This window comes from Macaca mulatta, chromosome 11, assembly GCF_049350105.2.
Source record: "Macaca mulatta isolate MMU2019108-1 chromosome 11, T2T-MMU8v2.0, whole genome shotgun sequence".
Taxonomy (NCBI): Eukaryota; Metazoa; Chordata; class Mammalia; order Primates; family Cercopithecidae; genus Macaca; species Macaca mulatta.
The window spans coordinates 120,632,500-120,654,228 of NC_133416.1; the positions used below are offsets into that span (position 1 = coordinate 120,632,500).

The 21,729-nt window shown below is 50.1% G+C and overlaps 1 protein-coding gene across 3 annotated transcripts; it reads right to left on the reverse strand.

The window, feature by feature from the left end:
• Positions 1-1,411: 1,411 nt before the first annotated feature.
• Positions 1,412-12,712, reverse strand: SDS (serine dehydratase). 3 transcript variants are annotated; one of them, XM_015152844.3, is made up of 9 exons: positions 12,589-12,712; positions 8,873-8,923; positions 8,577-8,731; positions 8,133-8,172; positions 7,728-7,867; positions 7,536-7,627; positions 6,182-6,409; positions 2,854-2,978; positions 1,412-2,116 (listed from the first exon to the last, which is right to left on the reverse strand). In XM_015152844.3, exons 2-9 carry the CDS (start codon positions 8,877-8,879, stop codon positions 1,908-1,910), a joined length of 996 nt encoding a protein of 331 aa, XP_015008330.1. In that variant the 5' UTR covers positions 8,880-8,923; positions 12,589-12,712; the 3' UTR covers positions 1,412-1,907.
• Positions 12,713-21,729: the final 9,017 nt, after the last annotated feature.

The following is a 21,729-nucleotide window of genomic DNA, read 5'->3' on the forward strand; positions in this document are numbered from 1 at the left end:
GGGAGACCCATTTTACAGATGAGCGAGTGGAGACCCAGGTGGTGGTTCTCACCCAGGATCACTTTCTTATTCCCTAGAATGATTCCGGCTGCTTTCTGTTTTCCAGGAGGTGGGGATAGTCATGAAGCCAGGCTGACTGCACAGAGCATACGGGGGTGGTCATGCAGATGGTCCCCGACTGGGACATCAGCTAGCTCAGCAAAGGCGGGACCCACCTTTCCAGAGGCAGCTGCGAAGGTAGTGCCACTTGACTCTGAGCACTGTGAGTTTCCCACAATCCTCAGCTTCAAGATGGCCGCTGCAGGCACCTCTATTGCTGCTGCCTCCCTGAAGGGTAAGGCTCTGGCCAGCTGGTCAGCCCCTGCCCACAGTGCCCCGGTGCCGCCTCTAGCAGGCTGGGGCTTTGTGCCAGGCTCAGGCTGGACAGTGGAAGCTGGAGGCGGTCCTATTCCAGGCAGGCTTTGGATCATTCAGATCTGTGTGATTTTTTTTTTTTTTTTAAGACAGAGTCTCACTTGTTTTGCCCAGGCTGGAGTGCAGTGGCACAATCTCACTCACTGCAACCTCTGCCTTGTGGGTTCAAGCGATTCTCCTGTCTCAGCCTCTGGAGTAGCTGGGATTACAGGTGGACACCACCATGCCTGGCTAATTTTTGTATTTTTAGTAGAGACGGGGTTTCACCATGTTGGCCAGGTTGATCTCGAGCTTCTGGCTTCAAGTGATCCGCCTGCTTTGGCCTCCCAAAGTGCTGCGATTACAGGCATGAGCCACTGTGCTCGGCTCTGAGTGACTCTTAAACTTCAGTTTGAACTTGGGGTCATCCAAAAAGTGCCTTGAGGGTGGGGTTCCCTCCATGCTCTGGAGCCAGCTCCAGTAATTTCTCTTTGAACTATGATACGGGCTTCAGCACATTCTTTCATTGGAAGAGATGGTTCCATATTTGAGGAGGGTTTGCATGACATTGACTTCAAGTCCAACCACCCCTTCCCTCTCCCAGAGATGGTTGTCCAGTGTCAGCTCACACACCCCCAGGGGAGGGGGCCTCACTTCTTTACTTCCATTGGGTCTGTGATGAAATAATTCTGTGATGAAATAATTCTGACTTACCAGGAAGGACTTCCTATCAGAATGAAGTTGGCCTCCTCAGCTGCTTTTGCCTTCAGCGGAGGCAGCCTTTGTCCTACCCCAAGTCCCTCTTGTTTAGACACCTGCTTCCTGTGGTACAGGGATGCCCCTCTCCTGGCACACAAGACCAGCTGGAGTCAGGCTCCTGGCCTCACTCTGGGGCCCCAGTTGAGAACTGGGGCTGAGAGCAGACTTAGGGTCTGCTTATTAGAAGACCCCAAGGTCTTCCTTCTAAGGAAGGAAAGCAGGAAGGAAGACAGCTGATGACGGGAAAACACACAGGATCTTTGTTTCATAAATATATTTTATTTTTTCAATGAAAAAGTTTGCATATTAGAAAAATTTGTAAGGGTCAGGGGTGGGCTTCCTGGGAGGATGGCTGAGATGGTTCCTCAACCCTGGATGGTGGCCCTGTTTACCTTCCCTGGGAACAAGTTCTCGGGCAGGGTCACAGCTTTGAGGAATTCCTCACTGCTGTGATTCAGGTCTCTCCCATCCACCCTCCTCTGGGGACCTGGTGTGTTACTTGTGGGCACCTGTCATGCCAGCAAGTTGGCTAAGGATGGGCACAGCGCAGTCACACAGATACCAAAAAGGTCCAGTTCATAGCCTCATTGACTGCCGACCTTTGGCATCTGTATAGTGGGCTCCTGATAACAAGAAGTTAACCTGCACCTGGGCCACAGGCGCTCAACCAAACATACATCGAGGCGCTGGATAAAACTCCAGCCCCTCCAGGGGTCTCCTGGGCTAGGAGAGGACAGATCGGAAAGGGTCCGTCATCACTTCGGCAACCCATTTGTCATGCCCAGCTGTTCCTTGAGCGCCCGCAGCTGGGCCAGGCTGATGTTGCTGCCCCCACAGACAATGACCACGAGGGATGGCAGGGGGGCTTGGAGATTCCCCTCCCGTTGGAGCTTCTGGATCACGTGGCTGTAGACGGCAGCCAGGGCTGCCCCGCAGGCGGGCTCCACCAGGATCTTCTCATCATCTGCCGGAGAAGGGGAGTGACAGGGGTGTGGCCTGAGTTTCTCAGGGTGCACAGGAGCTGACAGGCCATTGGCAGGACTTGGGAATACTGAGCCAATCAGCTCTCAACCCTGGGTGCAGATGCAGGTCCTGGACCGCACATCCCGTTATCACCCTGAATTGGCCCTTCCAAGCCTGAGCCAGGGCCTGGGTTTCGTTATGAGTGCTAACACTGATAGAATGAGTGTGGTTGCTTGAGCACTGTGTTGAGAAGAATTCTGAGGCATCATCTGAGCAAGAGTTCCATGGTTGATTAGCCAAGTGTGCAGCAGGTACAGAAGCATAAATGGTACTATTTTTTTCTCTCTTTTTTGCCATCCCTGCCCTAGACTGAACCCAGAAAGAGTCCAACCTAGTTACAGACCCACCTCTGAATGAATCCAACTCTGAGCCCCATGTTTTCCTTTTTTACTCTGGTTACCAGGAAACTCAGAAGGATTATTTTAAATACTTATTGTTTTCTGCTGCTATGGTTATCAGGCTTACTTTTCTATTTACTTTTCTATTATGTGTGGCTTTTGCTCTTCCATGTCTACACTGCATTGTATTACCTTCCGTTAATGGAAGGTTCTAGGCAGAGATGGAAGACAGAACTGTGGAGAAAATTTGGGGTGAGTGGGATCCCCAGTGGCACACCAAGTGGACAGCCACTTAGCTCCTGAGTCAGCGGGTCAGGTCACGAGAGATCCTGGCACATACCCACGAACTTCTCAATGGCGGCCACAGCCTCCTGGTCCGAGATAACTTCAGAGAAAATGGGGTGTTCCTGAAACAGCTTCAGGGCCTGAGCCCCCACAGTCTTCACACCCAGGGCCTTGGCAACACTGAGAGAAGTGGGAACCCAGAAGAGGATGGGAGTGGGGGAAACAGGAGAGAGATGGGGGCAGGGAGGGAGAGAAGGAGATGGATGTGAGACGGAGAAGGCAGTGAATCCATGGGCAAGGGGGACAGGTGTCACCTCTGCAGCCGTAAAGCACTGAAAAGCCTCAGGGATCCCCGAACCAAGTGGGGTATTCTAATAAGGTGAGAGTGTTTGAATTGGCATCACATAGTATATTCTTTATTATCACTATTTTTAATTTTTTTGAGACGGGGGGGTGTCACTATGTTGCCCACGCTGGGTTTTTTGTTTTTTTGTTTTTTTTTTGATGGAGTGTTGCTCTGTTGCCCAGGCTGGAGTGTGCAGTGGCACGATCTCGGCTCACTGCAATCTCTGCCTCCTGGGTTCAAGCAATTCTCCTGCCTCAGCCTCCCAAGTAGCTGGGACTACAGGTGCCCAACCACGCCTGGCTAATTTTTGTATTTTTAGTAGAGATGGGGTTTCACCATGTTGACCAGGCTGGCTTCAAACTCCTGACCTCAGGTGATCCACCCACCTTGGCCTCCCAAAGTGCTGGGATTACAGGCATGAGCCGCCATGCCCAACCCCAGGCTAGTCTTGAACTCCTGGGCTCAAGTGATCCTCCTGCCTTGGCAGAGCATCATATTCTGATCAACACTAAGTCAGGAGCAAATGCCTAAGAGGACCCTTGTTGTTCCCTGATAGGACTCCCTGCCTTTGCTCCGGGTTGCAACCTCTACCTGGTTAACCCTCATAAGGCTTAGTACCACTCTGCCTGCCCACATCCTGCTCTGTCCTTCAAGGCTCAGGATTAAGGCCACCTCCTCCAAGGAGTCCTCCTGGGAGAGTACTGAGTCCCACGGCCCTATGTGGAATTCTCAAATGGTACTCCCCTATAGTAACAAGCACCCTGATTACTTTTTGAGAAAGCATTAGGTGCCAAGCACTTCACAAGCATTATTGAATTCACACAAGAACTCTGCTGTTGTTAATTGGTTTGATTTTGGGAAGGGGAAACTGAGGCAGAGTATACAGTCATTTGCCCAAGGTCACACACCTAGGGAGTGCTGGAGCTGGGGCTGCAAGCAGGATCTGTATAACTTCAAGACCTGCGCTGGTAACCAATGTGTTGGCGCTGTCCCCAGCCCCCCGGGGTGACCACTGGCTCTGTTCCCAGCTCAACTGCCCCCTCTCCCTTCCCCAGGAGCATCTTGAGGGCCTTGGCCACCTCAGCCCTCAGCAGCACGTGGTTTACAGTAGGCACTCAGCCATGACGTCTTCAGTCCCTATAGTGTGGGACACAGAAGCTCCAGATGCCAGGCTCAGAAAGCCAGAAGAAGTTCTTATCTGGCTGGATTCAGTCTTCCCTATCTGTAGTGGAGACTATTGTCTGCCCTGGTGTCTTTTCTAGCTGCACATATAATCACCTGGTATAAAGACATTTCCCAGCCTCTCTGGCAGCTGCATGTGGCCATGTGACTACGTTCAGGCCAACAAAAGGTAAGTGGAAGTTTTGTGTCTGTCTTTGAAGGTTGGAGCATAGCCTTCTGCCCTTGCTTCCCCCTCCCTGCCACATGGAATGTGGGTGTGATAGCTGGCACTCAGGCAACCATTTTGGACCAAAAGGCTACATGCTAAGGATAATGGGGAAACAAACTTAATGGACCCGGGGCCCTGACTTTTCTTGATAAAGTTCAATCTCATCTAAGCCACTGTTATTTGGGGCTTCTGTGTAATGGGGCCAAAACCTAATCCTAATTAAATACTATCTATCGGTCAGGCATGGTGGCTCATGCCTATAATCCCAGCACTTTGAGAGGCTGAGGTGGGCAGATCACCTGAGGTCAGGAGTTTGAGACTAGCCTGGCTAACACAGTAAAACCCCGTTTCTACTAAAAATACAAAATTAGCCAAGTGTCATGGCACTTGTACTCCAATTGGCACTTGCACATGCCATTGCACTGCAGCTTGGGCAACGAAAGCAAAACTCCGTCTCAAAACAAACAAACAAAAACTATCTATCAAAGGTTTGGGGCTTGGATATGAACTCCTTAGGAGCAAGACTTGGGTTTATGCGCCACTCTGTCCCCAGATCAGCCAGTGTCTTGCACACAATAGGGGCTCAGTAAATGGTTGGCAAAGTAATGAGGTATGTAAAACCTTGCCACAGAGGACTCAGTAAATGATTCCTATGCGGCCGGCCTTCCTTCCTTCCTTCCTTCCTGCCTGCCTGCCTGCCTGCCTCCCTCCCTCCCTCCGTCTCTTTCTTCCTTCCTTCCTTCCTTCCTTCCTTTCTTTCTTTTTTTTTTCTTTCTTTCTTTCTTTCTTTCTTTCTTTCTTTCTTTCTTTCTTTCTTTCTTGCTTGCTTGCTTGCTTGCTTGCTTTCTTGCTTTCTTTCTTTTCTTCCTTTCTTTCTCTCTTTCTTTTTCTTTCCTTCTTTCTTTCTTTCTTTTTTTCTCTCTCTTTCTTTTTCTTTTCTTTTCTCTTCCTTTCCTTTCCCCTTCCTTCCTTCCTTCCTTCCTTCCTTCCTTCCTTCCTTCCTTCCTTCCTTCCTTCCTTCCTTCCTTCCTTCCTTCCTTCCCTCCCTCCTTCCCTCCCTCCCTTCCTTCCTCTCTTCCTTCCTTCCTCCCTTTTTCTTTGTTTCTAGACAGGGTCTTGCTCTGTCACCCAGGCTGGAGTGCACTGGCATGATCATGGCTCACTGCATCAGCCTCCTGGGCTTAAGCAATCTTCCCACCTTAGCCTTCTGAATACCTGGGACTATAGGTGTGTGCTGCCATGCCCAGTTAGTTAAAAAACAAAACAAAACAAAACAAAAACAAAAACAAAAAAACAACTTTTTTTAGAGGTGGGAATCTCTCTATGTTGCTCAGGCTGGTCTTGAACTCCGCCTCAAGTGATCTTCCTGCCTCAGTCACCCAAAGTGCTGGGATTACAGGCACAAGTCACTGTGCCCAGCCTCATATGAGGCTTTTCATGTGAGGAAGTGTGACGTGGTGGAGTCACACAGACTTGGGCTTGAGTCCAAGCTGTACCACTCACTGGATGTGACCCTGGGCAAGTGATCAAAGCCTCCATTTCCTCATCTGTAGAACAGGCTAACATCAGGATCTATCTCGAAGCCAGACCTAAAGGGGACTCCCCAATGCTTGCTGGACACCTGAGGGAGGCACCCCAGCTGCTCACCTGGTGATCTTGGGCAGGGAGACGAGCTTGCCTGCAGTGGTGGCGGCGTGGAAGCTGTGGGCGCCAAAGGTCTCCATGGCGATGACAGGCACGTCCCCCCAGCCCACCTCCTGCAGCCCCTGGACCACTCCACACAGCAGGCCCCCACCGCCCACTGACAGCGCGATGGCCCCCGGCTTTTCCCACAGTGCCTCCTTCAGCTCTTTCACGATGGAAGCGTGGCCTTCCCTGGAGGGTGGGGAGAGGGGGTGGCGGGTCAGGGCTAGGCTTCCTGGAGACACCAGCTCAGGTTTGCACCGGCCTCATCCCAGCTGATGGGGCCTGGAGCTACTTCCCTCCCCACCCGCCACCTCGGCTTCCAGCTGCCAGCATCTGTGTTTCTACCTGAGGACTTTCTCTGGCCACCTGAGCTACCTGCAAACAGAGTCAGGAGATGGCAGCCCCTTAGAGGAGCCCTCAACCAACGGCTACGGGTCGGCGAACAAACTCCCCTGCTCCTTCTCCCAGGGAGAGGGAAACTGTGGCCCACCTTCTACAATGGCTCCCAGGGTCCCCAAGGGATTAAGCTCCAGCCACCCACAGTGGCCACCTGCCCTTGAAAGCCCCCTTCCTGACATTTTGGGCTGGATGATAGAAAAAGAAAAAAGAAAAAAGCCAGCCCCCTGCCTTCCCCGGCTCACTTCCCCACTCCCCCACTGAATCGCCTCCCAAATAAACTCCTTTCCCTGAAACCTTTGTGCCCGAGTCTGCTTCCCGGAGGACTCAGCTGCTGACACTTGGACACCTGTGTGCTTGCATGTTCAGCCTTGGGTGTGTTGTGGGTGCAGCCGTGGAGAATGGGCATTTGGTGCACATGTGTGTGCACCTGCTGCTGCACCTGGGTGTAACATGTGAACATGTGTGTTTCTTCTTTCTTTTCTTTTTTTTTTGAGATGGAGTCTCACTCTCTTACCCAGGCTGGAGTGCAGTGGTGCGATCTTGGCTCACTGCAACCTCCACCTCCTGGGTTCAAGCAATTCTCCTACCTCAGCCTCCCTAGTAACTGGGATTACAGGCATGTGTCACCACGCCCGGGTAATTTTTGTATTTTTAGTAGAGATGGAGTTTCACCATGTTGGTCAGACTGGTCTCAAACTGCTGACCTCAAGTGATCCTCCCACCTTGGCCTCCCAAAGTCTGGGATTACGGGTGTGAGCCACTGTGCCCCGCCTCAGTGTGCTTCTACATGGTGGTGTGTGCACACATGTGCAGCTGCTGTGCATGAGGATGCGATGATGTGCATCATAGCAATGCCTGCCCGGTGATATAGGGCAGTGGCTGCCACCCCCACCGAGTGACCGTGAACTCCACATACCAGATGAGGGGGTCGTCAAAGGGGGGAATGTAGACCCAGCCTGGGTTGTTCTTTGCTAGGGCCTTGGCCAGCTCGAAGGCTTCATCCAATAACTGCGAAACCACAGGGGAGATGGGAGGGGGTGAGGCACAGGGGGGACCCTGTCCAGCCACCAGGTACCCTCTCTCTGCCCTGCCCTGGGTCAGCACTCACCTCACCCACCACCTTGACTGTGGCACCTTCATTCTTGAGGCGCTCAATGGTGAGAGCAGGTGTGGTGCTGGGCACGACGATGGTCGCAGGGACGCCCAGTTGCCTGGCTGCATATGCAGCTGCCATGCCTGCATTTCCCGCTGCCAGGGTCGGGGGTGGAGAGGGTGTCAGTGCGGGAGCATCTGGGAGCCCAGGCAGGACTGCTTACCCTCTCCTGGGGGCTCTGGAGTTCCCCCCTCACCTCCCCACCCTGGGTGACTGCTGGCCTCCCCCTGGAATTCCAAACTGCTGGCTGCTGCCAGTGTTTTCAATGGCACATTGCTGGGGAAACCAGGGCTCAGAGAAGCGGAGTACTTGACCCCAGGACACACAGCAGAGGACAGGATGGGGAAGCAGGTCACTTACCCGAGGAGCAGACAAAATGTGCACAGCCTTGCTTGGCCCACTGTGGAGACAAGAGGAGAGGCTCTCAGGCCCACCTCCCAGTCATTGCCTGTGCTCTTCCTGTCCACCTGGAATACCTGCCAGGATTCCACTGGACACAGACCTTTCCTTCACTCGGAATTTGTTCTACCCTTGTCTGAGACTGCACCGCCCCTCTCCAAAGAGACTGGCTCAGGAAGGGGTGGAGGAAAACAGGCGACTGATGGCTCTGGGATCAGTCCTGAGGGACCCTCCTGGAGGGGCACCCCTCCAGCAGAGGAAGCCCTAATGGTGGACGCTCAGTCATTGTGGGGAGTCAGTAGGCTTATCCCACGATGACTTTAATTTCACACAGCACTGGCCCTGCCCTGGTGAGGAAGGAGGACCTGCCACCCCTGTCCAGACGATGCTGACCCGGTCCCGTACCCTCTTGCAGAAGTGCCCAATGCCCCGGATCTTGAAGGAGCCGGAGGGCTGGGCACTGTCCATCTTGAGGTAGACGCTGGTGCCGGCCACTTTGGACAGGGCCATGCTGTCACGGATGGGGGTCCTCACGTGCAGGGGTTCTCCGGACATCATTACTGGCAGAAACGAAGGAAACCCAGAGGGTTAGGAGAGCCAGCCAGAGTGACCCCTTCCTTCGCTTCCCAGCAAGCCAAGCAAGGGCTCAGACCAGACAGCATCCTGGAGACCTGGGCTCTAATCACAGGTGGGCCACCTACTCGCCATGTGACATCAGACAGGAAATCACGCTTTGGCCTCAGCTCTGTCATCTGTAAAATGGGGACAGGTATCACCCTCCACTCCTGACTTCTCACACATTTGCTGGGAGGCTGAAGAGATAACACTCAAACCTTGTAGCTTTCAAAATGCATGAGGTGAGGCTGGGCACAGTGGCTTATGCCTGTAATCCCAGCAATAGGGAGGCCAAGGCAGGTAGGTCACAAGGTCAGAATTTTGAGACCAGCCTGGCCAACATGGTGAAACCCTGTCTCTACTAAAAATACAAAAAATTAGCTGGGCATGGTGGTGCGTGCCTGTAAGCCCAGCTACTTAGGAGGCTGAGAAAGGAGAATCACTTACTTGAACCCAGGAGGTGGAGGTTGCAGTGAGCAAGATCGCACCATTGCACTCCTGCCCGGGCGACAGAGCAAGACTCTGTCTTGAGAAAAAAAAAAAAAAAGAAGAAGAAGAAAAAAGAAATAGCCAGGCATCGTGGCAGGCACCTATAATCCCAGCTACTCAGGAGGCTGAGGCAGGAGCATCACTTGAACCCGGGAGGTGGAGTTTGTAATGAGCCAAGATCAAGCCACTGCACTCCAGCCTGGGCAACTGAGTGAGACTGCTTCTCCAAAAAAATAAAAAATAAAAAATAGTCTATCTATCTATGCGAAAATTCAGGGACACCCACACACATATCCACACACACATACTCCATCCACACACACACACACGATCCACCCCCACACACAATCGATCCACCCCCACACACAATCCATCCACCACACACGATCCATCCACACACACACACAATCCATCCATACACACACATATAGTCTACATGTTTCTTTTATTTTAAAAATTTTTTTATTTGAATTTTGTTGTTGTTCACATGTTTCCATGTGCACAGAGCATCTTGGAAAACACGTGTGACAGGCTGGCCAGGGTGGGGCTTTTGAGGAGAGCTGGCCCTCAGGATCATAGCACCCACCTTTTGCATGGTTTGAATGTTTTACCATGTGCCTCTATTACTTACTTAAATGCATACATTAGAAAAAAACCCTGGCAGCTGGCTCTTCTGACATGCAATTCCAAGTATCTTGGCTTAAATGGACGATCCCAGGACCCAGCAGAATGCCTGACTCATAGTAGATGTTCAATAAATATTTATTTAAAAAAAAAACCCTAACTTTTGGGAAGCCCAATATTCAGTTAGGAAAAGCTCTTTCGTAATTACTAATTTTGTCATAATTATTATATCATTGACTAATCACTTAGCTTTTAAATTTTATTTATTTATTTATTTATTTATTTATTTATTTATTTATTCTGGTAGAGGTGGAGTCTTGCTATGTTGGCCAGACTGGTCTCCAACTCCTGGTCTCAAGTGATCTGCCTGCCTCAGCCTCCTAAACTGTTGGGATTACAGCCATGAGCCACAGCACCTGGCTTGCTGTTATTTTAAGTCACATTTTGGGGTAGTTTGGTACACAGCAACAGGAAGCAGACTATTAACATAATTTGCCCAAAGTCACACTGTGAGTGAGGCAGGGAGGCAGGATTTGAACTCACCCAGGAGCAGTTGGCTCCAGGGCTCAGGCTCTCTCTGAGACCCCATGGGCGTGGCTCAGGCTCCCGCTTCTGGGATGGGCTCTCAGGGATGAAGCAGTTGGGGTGGCCTGGGGTCTAGCCACAGCCACATCTGCCCATCCAGCCTTTCCATCTCCCCCACCTTCCGCTGAGAGTCCCAGGGTGGATTTGATTCTCTTCAACTTGGGCCCGGCCAGAAGAGATTAGCAGGCGTTGGCTGAGGAGTGTTCTGGTTCCCCCTCCCGCCACCATCCCAGAAGGCCAGGCAACGGTGGCTAGCCAGAGACCCATCTCCAATGCCACCTCATCCACTCCCTGTCCCGGGCACTCCTGAACTGGACATCCATCCCCCCCGTCCCAGAATGAGCCAGACATCCCTTGGTCAGAGGGAGAATGAGGGGTGGGGATCCCAACTGCCCCACCAGCCTTAGCATTCCCTAACTAGGTCACCCCTTGTCTATATGAATTAACTGACATTCGGGGCCTGGGAGGGGAACTTGAATAGACACCCTCTCTCTGCTGGATCTCTTGAATAAAAGTCAGAGACTGGGGCATACTTCAAAACAGGACATCCCCAAATCAGAATGAACTTTCAGCTCCTGGAGCTTAATCCCCAAACAATGGGATCCTGGTTTTTATTTATTTATTTGTAGAGAATCTCCCTCTGTCGCCCAGGCTGGAGTGCAGTGGTGCGATCTCAGCTCACTGCAACCTCCACCTTCTGGGTTCAAGCGGTTTTCCTGCCTCAGCCTTCTAAGTAGCTGGGATCACAGACGTGCACCACCATGCCCGACTAATTTTTGCGTTTTTAATGGAGACAGGGTTTCACCATGTTGGCCAGGCTGGTCTCAAACTCCTGACCGCAAGTGATCCACCTGCCTCAGCCTCCCAAAGTGGTAGGATTACAGGCATGAGCCACCACGCACCCAGTTCTGACTGACTTGGCATTAGAGGCCGGTGTAGGTCACCAAGGCCTGGCCTCAGGGACAACCGGGGTGGGAATTGGAGGAGCCAGCCACGGAGACCCTTTTCAGGTGGATTTGGGGCTCCATTTGTCCCAGGCGGTGCCTTCAGGTAAAAGGCCAGGGCTCCCTCTGCAGGCAGCCCCTTCTCTGCCGCGGCTTTCCGTGAAGCGAGCATCCGTTAACTGAATCCAGCCTGCCAGTCCCACCCTGCCCCAAGGATCAGAAGACTTCAGAAGACGTTGTGCCTGGGGAGGAGGAGGGAGGCCCTGAAGCTGCTGTCTGCACACTCGACTTCGGCAGTCGGAAGCCGCCTTCCCTCTCACTTGGTTCTCAGTAAGCATTCAGTCGGTATGAACTGTTACGAAATCTGGGCTAGACACCTTAAGTGCAGGTCATCCTTTCACCCTCACAACCTGAGAAGGAAGGTGCTACACTCATCCCCATTCTACAGATGTGGAAGCTGAGGCACAGAACTGGACACAAACTCAGACAGTGTTTAGGCCCAACTGGCTCTTTTTAAAAAATTTGAGACAAGGTCTTGCTGTGTCACCCAGGCTGGAGTGCAGGGGTGCAATCATTGCTCGCTGCAGCCTCGACCTCTTGGCCTCAAGCGATCCTCCCAACTCAGCCTCCCCAGTAGCTGGGACTACAGGTGTGCACCACCACACTCTACTAATTAAATTCTTTTTTTAGGTCAGGAGTTCGAGACCAGCCTGGCCAACATGGTGAAATCTCATCTCTACTAAAAATACAAAAACTAGCCAGGCGTGGTGGCACACACCTGTAGTCCCAGCTACTCGGGAGGCTGAGGCAGGAGAATTGCTTGAACCCAGGAGGCAGAGGTTGCAGTGAGCCCAGATTATGCCATTGTGCTTCAGCCTGGGTGACAGAGTGAGACCTCCGTCCAAAAAAAAAAAAAAAAAGTTTTTTGTTTTTTTTTTTTTTTAGAGATGGGGGTCTCACTCTGTTGCCCAGCTCAGTCTCGAACTTGTGGCCTCAAGCAACCCTCCCGCCTCAGCTTTCCAAAGTGTTGGGATTACGGGCATCCGCCACCATGCCCAGCCTTGACGGACTCTTTCTATGCCTCCCTCTTCCCCTGGGAAACCACAGGCTACCCCAGGACACTCCAGTCCTGAGGTGGGACTGAGGATGGGGCCACTTACCCGACAAAGGTGATGGGTCTGAGCAGCAAACAGAGCCAAGCCAGCGAGGGAGGGAGGGATCAACTGAGTAGATAGCCCACGAAGAGAGGGGGCTGAGGACGGGTGGGCAGTCTTCTGAATGGTCCCAGGGGCTACCCAGTCCTGGGCTTTATTCCCCTGGCACCTCTGGGCAGCCAATGGGGCCCTGGGGCTGGCTACACCCTCCCTCCCCGCCGCCAGGATCCACCCCCCTGGCTCGAGGCCACTGGGGCTCTCAGAAGGGAGGGGGAATCTGGCCAAGCTTTCTTCTTTGGCAGCTTCCTCCTGCCTTTCCCACAACCATTCCTCCTCCCTCTTTCCACTTCCTCTTTCTGTCCTCAGTTTTGTGAAAGGAAAATAAAAAATTGGGACCCCAACTCACTATGCCAAAAGAAAAAAAATTAAGCTAAAGGCTGAGTCATGCAAGAAACTGCCTATCCTTTAGTTCCTAAGCAGATAGCTTCAGATGAAAGGTTAAATATTGGCCCGGCATTTTGGGAGGCCGAGGCGGGTGGATCACCTGAGGTCAGGAGATCGAGACCAGCCTGGCCAATATGGTGAAACCCCATCGCTACTAAAAATACAAAAATCAGCGGGGTGTGGTGGCACGTGCTACTCAGGAGGCTGAGGCACAAGAATTGCTTGGACCTGGGAGGTAGAGGTTGCAGTGAGACGAGATCTCGCCACTGCACTCCAGCCTTCGCAACAACAACAACAACAAAAAAGGTTAAATATCCCCACAGGTCGCTACTCTATGTTCACGTTATCTTATGTAAGCGTTGATTTATTGAGATCAAGACAAATACGTAATTGACTATTTCCCTATCTGCCCCTCTTCTCTTGCAAACTGTGGATTTGGTAATGTGACCATACCTTCCTTCTTTCCCCTCCAGCTTGCTTTTCTCATTTAAATACTGTCACCCTAAAGTCATCTCTGGAGAAAAGCACAGACCTGTCTCCCAGGTGCGTTCTTAACCTTGACAAAACAAACTTCTAAATGGATTGAGACCTGTCTCAATCTTTTTGATTCTTTTTGACTTACAGATTGGAGACTCATGAAAGGGACCCTGGGTGAAGGTGGCCCTGACCTTTGACTAATTTCCTGTTGGTGCTTGGTACCAGCTTGAGCTATCTTTTTTTTTTTTTTTTCCTTTGAGTCAGGGTCTTGCTCTGTTACCCAGGCTGGAGTGCAATGGCATGATCTCAGCTCACTGCAACCTCCATCTCCTGGGTTCAAGTGATTCTCCTGTTTCAACTCCCCAAGTAACTGGGAGTACAGGCATGTGCCACCACACCCGGCTAATTTTTTGTATTTTTAGTAGAGATGTGGTTTCACCATGTTAGCCAGGCTGGTCTTGAACTGCTGACCTCAAGTGATCCACCTGCCTCGGCCTCCTAAAGTGCTGGGATTACAGGCATGAGCCATCACGCCGGCCTTGAGCTATCTTGATTGCCCCCCAGAATAAGACAATTTGCTGAGGCCTGGGAGCTCCCCACCTCCGGAGAACTCCTGATCTCCCCAAATTGGTTGATATCTAAGGTTGATTTCCCTGAACAGCTCCTTTTCTGCGTTTTACTAGTTTTCAACAAGGAAGGTGAGTTTTCCGGCTTCCATGATGACGGCAAGTAGGCACCTCCTTTCTGGAGTTTCACTCGTGTCCGGCAGGGATGGCAAGTGTGAGTTTTCCCTGCTTCTAGGATGGTAGACAGCAGTCTTCAGCCTGGCTCCCATGACTAGAAGTTACGATTAACAACCAGCTGGTCTTAATTTCGCCCTACTTTTAGAGCACTCAGTAACTGCATAAATTGCTCGACTGTTTGTTTCCTTTGCTTGACTGTTCTTGTTCCTGTTGTTGTTTTTGTTGTTCCGGTCTGTTTTCCATCGGATTGGACCAACTCCACTTGACTTGGTCAAATCTGAAGGAAAGTTTCAAATTATGGCGAACAAGGTCTTATGAATCGGCTAAATTCCAGCAGCTAGGAAAAAAAAAAAAAAGGAAAAAGAAAAAACAGCCAGAAAAAGAAAAAAAAGAGAGAGAGAGAGAAGGATTTTGATTACCTGAGGGGCGTTATTTACATAACAAGGCCATCTTTTGCCAGCCAAGCCAAATTGGAAGAGGCTACTGGCTGTCACCTCACTCTACTTCGGTAGCTAAGATTCTGTCCCTTTTTCACCGCCGTGGCCTGGGCTTGGTTCCTAAATCAAGTCCTTTCTGGTTTGATATTTGTGTTACTTTTGAAAGATCAGCAGTTTGTCCCTGCTAAAATATGGTAATGAGATTTAAAAGGATTTTTTAAAGAGCTCAATGGTTAAAAGCTTAATTAAAGGCCATATCCAAGATGCGTGTGTGTGTGTGTGTGTGTGTGTGTGTGTGTGTGTGTGTGTGTATTTATTTATTTATTTATTTATGGGACCTTAATGCATTTTTTTTTTTTTTGAGATGGAGTCTCGCTGTGTTGCCCAGGCTGGAGTGCAGTGGCGTGATCTGGGCTCACTGCAAGCTCCGCCTCCCGGGTTCACGCCATTCTCCCACCTCAGCCTCCCAAGTAGCTGGGACTACAGGCGCCCGCCACCACGCCCAGCTAGTTTTTTGTATGTTTCGTAGAGACGGGGTTTCACCATGTTAGCCAGGATAGTCTCGATCTCCTGACCTCGTGATCCACCCGCCTCGGCCTCCCAAAGTGCTGGGATTACAGGCTTGAGCCACCGCGCCTGGCTTTTTTTTTTTTTTAATGCATTTTTTCTCTCCTAGGATCTGGTTTTTTTTTGAGATGGAGTCTTACTCTGTCGCCCAGGCTAGAGTGTAGTGGTATGATCTCAGCTTACTGCAACCTCCACTCCCTGGGTTCAAGTGGTTCTCCTGCCTCAGCCTCCCAAGTGGCTGGAATTACAAGCGCACGCCACCACGCTGGGCTATATTTTTTGTATTTTTAGTAGAGACATGATTTCACCATGTTGGCCAGGCTGGTCTTGAACTCCTGGCCTCAAGTTATTCACCGGCCTTGGGCTTCCAAGGTGCTGGGATTACAGGTGAGAGCTACCCCACCTGGCCAGGATCTTGTGTTTTGAGAAAAAGTTTTATTTTTTCTTCTTAGTTGACTGAATTCTGTTTTCTCCAATTTACTTCTGCTTGTCTCCTTTCTCTTGCCACCCCCTACAGCTCGAGGAACCTAAAATAATTTCTGACAGTTTGGGATTCCTTAAGGAAAACAGAGAAGGTGCCAGACTCCTTTTTGGGGAGAAACCTCTGTTTTTCCTTATGGATCCCTAAGAGTATAAACAGGTAAGTTCCTCTCAGAACTTCAACTGCTTGCTTTTGTAATGTGTTTTACTATGTTTTGTAATGTGTTCCTTTTCTGCGTTTTTGACTAAAATCGTTATTACAACGGGGGCTACTCTTGGATGTTTAAAATAAGAGAGGGTCTGGATGTGGGCCTAGTTATATAAAGAAAAATTTTTTTAAAGATAAGAGAGGGTATGATTTAGACACTTAGAGAAATGTCTTTGCAACAAAGTGCACTGTAAAAGCATCACGCAGCCTACGTCCACCATGTCATTCTCTTTGGGGACCCAGGATTCACTGTGGGCTCTGCCCAGAGCTCCGAGTTCCAGTTAAAAGATAGAAACTAAATTTAAAACTACCTATCTAAATAAAATAGATTTATTTAGCAGATTTCTATAACTTTATGTTTGATTTGCTTTTTTTTTTTTTTTTCAGACTCTGTTGCTCAGGCTGGAGTGCAGTGGTGCGATCATGGCTCACTGCCGCCTTGACTTCCCAGGCTCAAACAATCCTCCCACCTCAGCCTCCCAAGCTGGTCTTGAATGCCTGAGATGGGAGGAGGTCAAGCCATCCTCCCATCTCAGCCTCCTAAAGTGTTGGGATTACAGGTGTCAACCACCATGCCAGCTGTGGCATCCATTTTAAATCTCTCTAACACACCCAGACCCTCTTTCCTCTCTTTCTGTACTTTGAGATAAACATTTTGCTATCTGATTTTCATTTAAGAGTTGTTTATTTAGTATGTAAATTTAGGGCTCTCTAGCTGGCAGTTGCCTAGGGTAATGAAACAGGTTATCCAGAAATTAGAGGTTGGGCTGAGCGTGGTGACCAGCACTAATTCCAGCACGTTGGGAGCCCGAGGTGGGAAGATGGCTTAAGCCCAGGAGTTCAACACCAGCTTGGGCAACACAGTGAGACCCCATCTCTACAAAAAATAAAAAATTAGCTGGGTGTGGTGGCCTGCACCTATAGTCCAAGCTACTTGGAAGGCTGAGGTGGGAGGATCACTTGAGCCTGAGTGGTTGAGGCTGCAGCGAGCCATGCCCACACCACTGCACTCCAACCTGGGCAACAGAGTGAAACCCTGTCTCAAAAAAAAAAAAAAAAAGCTGGGCGCGGTGGCTCACGCCTGTAATCCCAGCACTTTGGGAGGCCGAGGCGGGCGGATCACAAGGTCAGGAGATCGAGACCACGGTGAAACCCCGTCTCTACTAAAAATACAAAAAATTAGCCGGGCGCGGTTGTGGGCGCCTGTAGTCCCAGCTACTCGGGAGGCTGAGGCAGGAGAATGGCGTGAACCCGGGAGGCGGAGCTTGCAGTGAGCCGAGATCGCGCCACTGCACTCCAGCCTGGGCGACAGAGCGAGACTCCGTCTCAAAAAAAAAAAAAAAAAAAAAAAAAAAAACAAGGAAAGAAAAGAAAAAAGAAAAAGAAATTAGAAGTCTTAAATAGGAGGAAAAAAAAGGAAGTCTTATGAATTCATAAGATCTCCCTCTGTGTCTAATACATGTATATATATATGTGTTGTATATCTAATGTTACTACTAAAAATAGATAAAAAGAGCTTTAATTAAGTGATTTAAAGAAAAAAGTACTTAAATCAGATACTTTATCAGAAAAATAGACACTCTAAGCCCAAATGCTTTCTCAGGTTCACAAAACTTGGGACACCAATTCACTCTGCCAAAATTGAGCTGGAAGCTGAGTCACGCCAGAAGCTGCCTTTCTGTTCATTCCTAAGTAGAGAGCTACAGTAGAAGGTTAAATATCCCCCACAGCTACTCTATGTTCACCTTATCTTACGTAAACTGCCGATTCATTGACTTGAGACAAACACAGACCTGACTAGTCCCCTGCCTGCTCCTTTTCTCTTGAAACATGTGGATTCAGTAGTGTGACTGTACCCCTTCCAGCTTCCAGTTTGCTTTTCCCCTTTAAATATTGAAGACCTAAAATCATCTATGGAGAAAGGCATGGACCTGTCTTCTAGTCACGCCCTTGCCCTTAACCTTGGCAAAATAAACTTTTAAATTGATTGAGAACTGCCTCAGATACTTCCCTTTTCTTTTCTTCTTTTTTTTTTTTTTTTGAGATGGAGTCTCACTCTGTTGCCCAGGCTGGAGTGCAGTGGTGAGATCTCGGCTCACTGCAACCTCTGCCTCCTGGGTTCAAGCGATTCTCCTGCCTCAGCCTCCTGAGTAGCTGGGATTACAAGTGCCCACCACCATGCCCAGCTAATTTTTTGTGTTTTTGGTGGAGACGGAGTTTCACCATGTTGACCAGGCTGGTGTCGAACTCCTGACCTCAAGTGATCTGCCCACCTTGGCCTCCCAAAGTGCTGGATTACAGGCATGAGTCACTGGACCCGGCCTGATAGGTCTTGATTTATAGTTTCTTCACTTGCAAATGGGGACAATATCTACTTTCCAAGAACTGTTAGGAAAATGGAATAAGGATTGTGTGAGATAATGCACTGAAAGTTGCTAGCGTGTGCTTTTCACGTAGTAGGTGCCCAAGAAACAGTAACAGTAATAGAGCGAGAATGTTTAACAGCCACTGAACCCTCAGCAAGTACCAAACCACAGAGGAGGCAGGTACTGTTATTATCCCCATCTTACAGAAAGGGAAACTGAGGCACATGAGATTGTCATTTGCCCAAGATGACCCAGGTAATAAGAGGGAGGAGCTAGGCCGGGCGCGGTGGCTCAAGCCTGTAATCCCAGCACTTTGGGAGGCCAAGACGGGCGGATCACGAGGTCAGGAGATCAAGACCATCCTGGCTAACCTGGTGAAACCCTGTCTCTACTAAAAAATGCAAAAAACTAGCTGGGTGAGGTGGCGATCGCCTGTAGTCCCAGCTACTCGGGAGGCTGAGGCAGGAGAATGGCGTAAACCTGGGAGGCGGAGCTTGCAGTGAGCTGAGATCCGGCCACTGCACTCCAGGCTGGGCGACAGAGCGAGACTCCGTCTCAAAAAAAAAAAAAAAAAAGAGGGAGGAGCTGGCCTCAGAACCCAGGCAGTCTGCTCCCAATCCTGCAATCCAAAACAGGCTGGACGTGGTGGCTCACTCCTGTAATCCCAGCACTTTGAGAGGCTGAGGCAAGCAGATCACTTGAGGTCAGGATTTCGAGACCAGCCTGGGCAACATGGTGAAACCTGGTCTCTACTAAAAATACAAAAATTAGTGGAGTGTGGTAACGGGCACCTGTAATCTCAGCTACTCGGGAGGCCGAGGCAGGAGAACTGCTTGAACCCGGGAGGAGGAGGTTGCAGTGAGCTGAGATTGCGCCACTTCACTCCAGCCTGGGTAACTGGAGTGAGACTCTGTCTCAAAAAAAAAAAAAAAAAGTTTCTAACCCCATAAATATACCCCATAAATATATACACCTACTGCATACCCACCAACATTTTTTAAAATTAAAAAAAACTAAAAACCTCCAAGCAGAGCAGTTCCGTATTGCCTTCCCGCCTCATCGTTTTATGACCTTTGGTATGAGGGGGTGAATGGGTAAGACCCCAGGGGATCAGGGGTCAAATCCTGGCTCTGTTGTTTCCTAGCTGTGTGGCAATGGACAAGCTATTCTGCCTCCTGGAGCCTCAATTTGCTGATCTGTGAAATGGGAATGATATTGGTACCTCCCTTCTAGGCTTAGGTGACTTGATAATGCATGTGTGAGAGGGGCCTGGGATTGACTGTTTGGTAAGTTAGCAGCCATCGTCGTCATCACTATCATCATCATCATCATCATCATCATCACAGAACTGGAAGGTCTTGCATCTAAAAACTTTCCATGCCCCATGCCAAGCCTCTTGTTTATCTCCAGCTGTGTGGAGATCTGTCTGTCCACAGGGCAGCACACACATACACACACACACACACCATACACACGCACAGAGGTCTGGCTGGCTCTCTCCCTGGCCCCCTCAACAAAGCTCTCTTGTCAGGCTGGCCAGGCCGAGAATATTGATGAGACAGAGGGCAACCAGGGTACAAACAGCCTGCTCAGCCGTTGTCCTCTGTGGGACAAGCTGTCCCCTCTCCCTGGCCCCCTCTGACCTTCCATGGCGCTCCCAGGCTCCCTCCCCAGTGGGGCATCATCCATGGGCAAATTTTGGGGATGAAGGGTGACAAACCTAGGGAAAGGCGGGGATGGTGAAGCTCACGTGGAAACAGAGCCTCCCTCATGTGCATCTGAGTGTATACAGCTGGCACTCCCATTGCTGGAGCACCTGCCGGTGCCTGATCCCATGCCTTATGTTTCCCAGGTCGGGTTTCTCATAAGCCCCAGACAAGCACGGGAATGGGTATTTTGATTCCCATGGTACAGCTGAGGAGTAGGCTCAGAGGTGGGTAAAAGTGTCCACCGGGAGCAGCAGGTGGCGAGTGGCAGTGCAGGAAGGTCAGCTCAGGAATCCTGAGTCCTCTGAGGACACACGGCCGGTGGAAAGGGTTGAGCAGGCAGAGGGTGGGAGAGCTTGCCTGCCTGGTCACATTCAGAGGTCCCAGATTTAGGGTTTTGATGGTATCTCCACATGAGGTTACCCACAAAGTCAGGGAGTTCAGACTGAAGGAAGACAGCGATTCGCTATCTTACAACGCCAAATTAATTTACACTCCAGTGTCATGACTGAATATAGGGGAGGAGATGGATTTGGAGTTGCAAGTGGCAGGGACAAGTTGACGAACTCTCTAGACCTCTGCATATTGTTTCGTTTGCTTCACCAAGAATGTATCAGGCTGGGCGTGGTGGCTCACACCTATAATCCCAGCACTGTGGGAGGCCAAGGTGGGAGGATCACTTGTGCCCAGGAGTTTGAGACCAGCTTAGGCAACATGTGAAACCCTATCTCTACAAAAAATACAAAAATTAGCTGGTGTGGTGGTGTGCACCTGTAGTCCCAGCTACTTGGGAGGCTGAAGTGGGAGGATCACTTGAGCCTAGGAAATGGAGGCTGCAGTGAGCCGAGATTGCACCACTGTACTCCAGCCTGGGCGACAGAGCAAGACCCTGTCTCAATTAAAAAATAAAAAGTATCAGAGCTGAGTGTGGTGGTGTGCGTCTTTCTACTCAGGAGGCTGAGGTGGGAGGCGCTTGAGCTCAGGAGTTCAAGATCAACCTGGGCAACATAGCAAGACTCTGTCTTAAAAGAAAAAAAGAATGCATCAGTGTTGTGATCTGAAAAACATCAAATTAAGAAAATGGATGATATAAGAACCAAAAACGGGGAAAAAGACAAAATACATATCACTATCTTTGATATCCTGTTTGGGTATATGCTTTTTAAAATAACTACTCGATTGAGATATAAATCATGTACCAATACAATTCACCCATTTAGAGTATTAATTTCAGAACTTTTTCATCACCCCAAAAAGTCTCTCCCTATCCTTCTCTCCCCACCCCAGGACCCTGGCAACCAGTCTGTTTTCTGTCTCTGCGGATCTGCCCTGTTCCTTTTTTTTGAAATGGAGTCTTGCTCTGTCACCCAGGCTGCAGTGCAGTGGTGCAATCTTGGCCCATTGTAGCCTCCACTTCCCGGATTCAAGCGATTCTCCTGCCTCAGCCTCCCAAATAGCTGGGATTACAGGTGTACGCCACCATGCCAAGGTAATTTTTTATTTTTAGTAGAGACGGGGTTTCACCATGTTGGCCAGGCTGGTCTCGAACTCCTGAACTCAAGTGATCCTTCCACCTTGGCCTCCCAAGTGCTGGTATTACATGTCTTTTTGGTGTAAATGGAATCACACAATGTGTGGTCTTTTGTGTCCAGCTTGGTCTTACTGGTGTCACGTTTTCACGATTCATCCACATCGCAGCATGTATCAGTCCTCCATTCC

Coding starts and splice junctions, on each gene's coding strand:
- SDS (XM_015152843.3), bottom strand. CDS start 10,488: ATGGGGTCTCAGAGAGAGCCTGAGCCCTGGAGCCAACTGCTCCTGG. Junction 8,732..10,442: donor CTGGAGCCAACTGCTCCTGG/GTGAGTTCAAAT, acceptor CGTTTCTGCCAG/TAATGATGTCCGGAGAACCC. Junction 7,628..7,727: donor CAGTCAAGGTGGTGGGTGAG/GTGAGTGCTGAC, acceptor GTGGTTTCGCAG/TTATTGGATGAAGCCTTCGA.